The sequence below is a fragment of the Mesoplodon mirus genome, assembly GCF_964341445.2.
Source record: "Mesoplodon mirus genome assembly, chromosome: 7".
NCBI lineage: Eukaryota > Metazoa > Chordata > Mammalia > Artiodactyla > Ziphiidae > Mesoplodon > Mesoplodon mirus.
The window spans coordinates 13,034,638-13,038,779 of record NC_138983.1 but is presented as its reverse complement, the minus strand read 5'-3'; the positions used below and the strand labels follow the sequence as shown (position 1 = coordinate 13,038,779).

The following is a 4,142-nucleotide window of genomic DNA, read 5'->3' as shown; positions in this document are numbered from 1 at the left end:
AACAAATTTACCTGAGTAAATATTATTATTATTTGTTCCAAAAATGTTTGGTAGAAGTTTCCTGTAACATAACTGGGTCTAGTGTCTGTGTGTAAAAAGTCAAATCACTTAATGGTTTTACAATATTTATATATTTTGCATATACACAGAGACACACACACAGTGACTACTGATCACTCTCTATCCTGTTTGCCTACTTACTTTAAAAAATAAATATTGAGAAAACACAAGTAACATTTATCAAATTATGTGTATGATATAAAATGCCATAGTGCCACAAATACCATGTGCCAACAACCTAAAATGAAAACAAATTTTTTATTATTGCTTTTTACTATCCTGAGGAAATAAACTAGGGAATTAAATTTATTTTTCCAAAGAACAAACAATAAAACAAAAAAATGAGGAAACGTTATTTTAAATTTAAAGATTTCTGTTCTATAAAGGATAACATAGGCAAAATTAATAGATGATAAAATGTGAGGAAAACTTTCCAGTCAAAAACTGACAAGAAATTCAAATCTTGCATAAACAAAGAACATCTAATAGCAACTCAATAGAAATATTTACAAACAATATAAATAGGCAATTTACAAAACAATAGAACCCCCAAATTCTAAGAACATTAGACAATGATTAAATTTACTTGGAATAAAAGGGGGAAAAATGGATAAAAATGAGATAACACTTTACACTTATTTTCCTGGCAAAAAAAAATTAGGAAAATACCACTGTTCACTAGGAAGTAAGGACATGGGAACCTCCATGCACAGATGGGAGGAGTGTATACTGACGCATCCATTATAGAAAGTGATCTGGAAAACCTTGGTCAAGTTAATTATGTGCATACCTCCAGACTCAAAAAAATTGTCCCTAGGAATACACCCTACAAAAAATTTCACTCTGAGTTATTTGTAGTGGAGACAAGTTGTAGGCAATCTGCTATCTATCACTAGGAAAGCTCATAGGTAAATTATGATGGATGGACACCATAGAGCAGTGCTACTCAATGTGTGGTCCATGGTCCAGCACCAGTCCTTGAACTCTTTGTTTCTACTCTGATGAGATAACTACAGAAAGTGAGATTGAGCATTTAAACTATCACAAAATTTTGACAATGCTGAGAACTTTTTATTGTTTTTTACAAAAATATGGGGCCACAACAGATTGGAAATTTTATAAAGAAAATTATGCTTTACCATAAATACTTCGATAAACACTTCCATAAGGGACTCTACAATTTTATGAGACCATCATGGCAGAGAAGAACTACTAAGGAAGGGAAAATGATAAAATGAAAATATGGAGATAAGTGTAAACAAGATCATATAGAACTCTATGGATATGTCAAGATTTTAAATACAATGATTAGTATTTAAGCAAATTGGAATTTCTAATTAAAATATAGAGAGCATAAAAGAAAGCATAATTAAAGTATTTCTTTATGTATATCTTATTTGTTCCTGAATTGACATACTTATGAAATACCCATCACTCTGCACCCTGAGAACACAGATGCTGTTTGGTCCATGACAACATCCCAAACTATAGATGAAAATATCTACATAAAATGTCAAGGTTCAGCCTTTAAAAATGTAAATCAATTATGCCATGGAAATTATTCTCTGACTTAACTCTGAACTTAAATATTATACCAGTTCCAATTCCAGAATTATTTAAAGGATCACAATAGTCTTAGTTTCTCTGCTTTTCTTTCTTTGCACCTTTTCAGCTGATATTTAATCTTTGCCAGCCATGGAACAAAACAATGGCAGTGAAGTGACTGAATTCATTCTCCTGGGATTCGCTGGTCAACGCAAGACTTGGCATGTCTTCTTCATAGTATTTCTAGTGATCTATGTGGCCAACCTAGTGGGTAGCATTGGCATGATCCTACTTAACAAGACGGATTCTTCCCTTCACACCCCCACGTACTTTTTCCTCCAAAACCTGGCTTTTGTTGACCTCTGTTATGCCTCTGCTGTTACTCCCAAGATGTTGGAGAATTTGATGAGCACAAAAAAAATCCATCTCATTCATAGGATGTATGGTGCAATTACTTGTCTGTGGTACTTTTGTAACAAGTGACTGCTACATCCTGGCTGCTATGGCAGTGGACCATTATGTGGCCATCTGTAACCCACTTTGCTATGGAACTGTTAAGTCCCAGAGAGTCTGCATTCAACCCTCAGTTGGTTCGTACATCATGGGTTTCTTAAATGCTTCTGTAAATGTAAGTTTTACTTTCTCACTGAACTTTTGTAAATCCAGTAAAATTAACCACTTTGTCTGTGATGAACCCCCAATTCTGGCCCCCTCATGCTCCAGTATTTACTTCAATGTCATGCTACTAGCAGCCTTTGTGGAGTTTAACTTGACGTTCACCGTGTCGGTCGTCATCTTTTCCTGCATGTTTATCCTGGCTGCCATGTTGAAGATCTCTCCTGCTGCAGGGAGGAGAAAAGCCTTCTCCACGCGTGCCTCCCACCTGAGAGCCGTCACCATTTTCTATGGGACTCTGTCTTACATATATCTGCACCGTCGCACCACAGAGTCTCAAGAGCAAGAAAAAATGGCTTCTGTGTTTTATGGCATCATGATCCCCATGTTAAACCCCCTCATCTACAGCCTGAGAAACCAAGATGTGAGAGAAGCCCTAAAAGGGGTTGGAAAAAAGTACTTCAAGTTTGATCCTTGATTTCTAGTTCTCTATGCTTGTAAACAACCAGACTAACAGTGCCAATGTTTAAGAAATCAAAACATGCATAGCACAGGGAGATCAGCTCGGTGCTTTGTGACCACCTAGAAGGGTGGGATAGGGAGGGTAGGAGGGAGATGCAAGCAGGAAGGGATATGGGGATATATGTATGTGTATAGCTGATTCACTTTGTTATAAAGCAGAGACTAACACACCATTGTAAAGCAATTATACTCCAATAAAGATGTAAAAAAATAAAAATAAAAATGAAGAGCCAAACAACATAGGAAAGGTTGCTCAATCTATTAATATGGAGCTGAAAATTAAAGTAACAATGAGATAACTGCCAATATGACTGGCAAAAATTGAAAAAGAATGATAATGCCTATTAATTGCTATGATGTAAGGAAAAGGATGCTCTCACATTTGCTAATAGATAATTGAAGTGTTACCTTACTTCAGAAGGAATCTGGCAATATCTTTTTAAAGGAAGAATATTCCATCCAGAATTTCAGCCTCGCAAATGGATCTATGGAAATAAAAGTTTTAATCTGTAAGAACATATATGTAAGGATGTTTATTGTAGCATTGTTTTGAAAAACAAGGCCAAGAAAGTAACTATTCCTCAATAGGGAAATAAATCTGTATTATAGTAATTCCAAATTGTGTTTATTGCTGCATAACAAAGTTCCATAAATTTAAGGGCTTAAAAAACACACAATTGGGCTTCCCTGGTGGCGCAGTGTTTGAGAATCTGCCTGCTAATGCAGGGGACACGGGTTCGAGCCCTGGTCTGGGAAGATCCCACATGCCGCGGAGCAACTAGGCCCGTGAGCCACAGCTACTGAGCCTGCGCATCTGGAGCCTGTGCTCTGCCACAAGAGAGGTCGTGATAGTGAGAGGCCCGCGCACCGTGATGAAGAGTGGCCCCGCTTGCCACAACTAGAGAAAGCCCTCGCACAGAAACGAAGACCCAACACAGCAAAAATAAATAAATAAGTTAATAAACTCCTACCCCCAACATCTTCTTTAAAAACAAAAAAACACACAATTGTTATCTTATAGTTTTATGGTCAGAAATCTGCACATCACTTAACTGCATCCTCTGAGATGGTACAATCAAGGTGTCAGCCAGAACTGGGAACTCATCTGGAGGCCCAACTGGGGATGGATCTGCTTCCAGGCTCACTCATTTATTGATGGAATTCATCTCCTTGCCATTTATGACAGATTCCTACCTTCTTCCTGGCCGTCAGCCAGGGACCACTCACAGCTCTTAGAGACTATCCACAGTTCTTTGGCACAAGGCCCTCTTCATAAGCCCTCTCATAACATGGCCGCTTACTTCTTCGAAGCCAGAAAGCCATATACAGTTATTCAGTACATGCACCTTGTGAAACAAAATATTGCCGTATGCCCAAATCTTACTACCAATTCAAGAGTC

At 37.5% G+C, this 4,142-nt stretch overlaps 1 protein-coding gene across 1 annotated transcript; it reads left to right on the top strand.

The window, feature by feature from the left end:
- Positions 1-1,755: 1,755 nt before the first annotated feature.
- LOC309808759 (olfactory receptor 5AK2-like) lies at positions 1,756-2,698 on the top strand (the record flags this gene model as incomplete). The annotated part of the gene is given in 2 exon segments (XM_082629352.1): positions 1,756-2,013; positions 2,015-2,698. Coding segments are annotated over 2 exon segments (942 nt in total).
- Between the last annotated feature and the right edge of the window lie 1,444 nt (positions 2,699-4,142).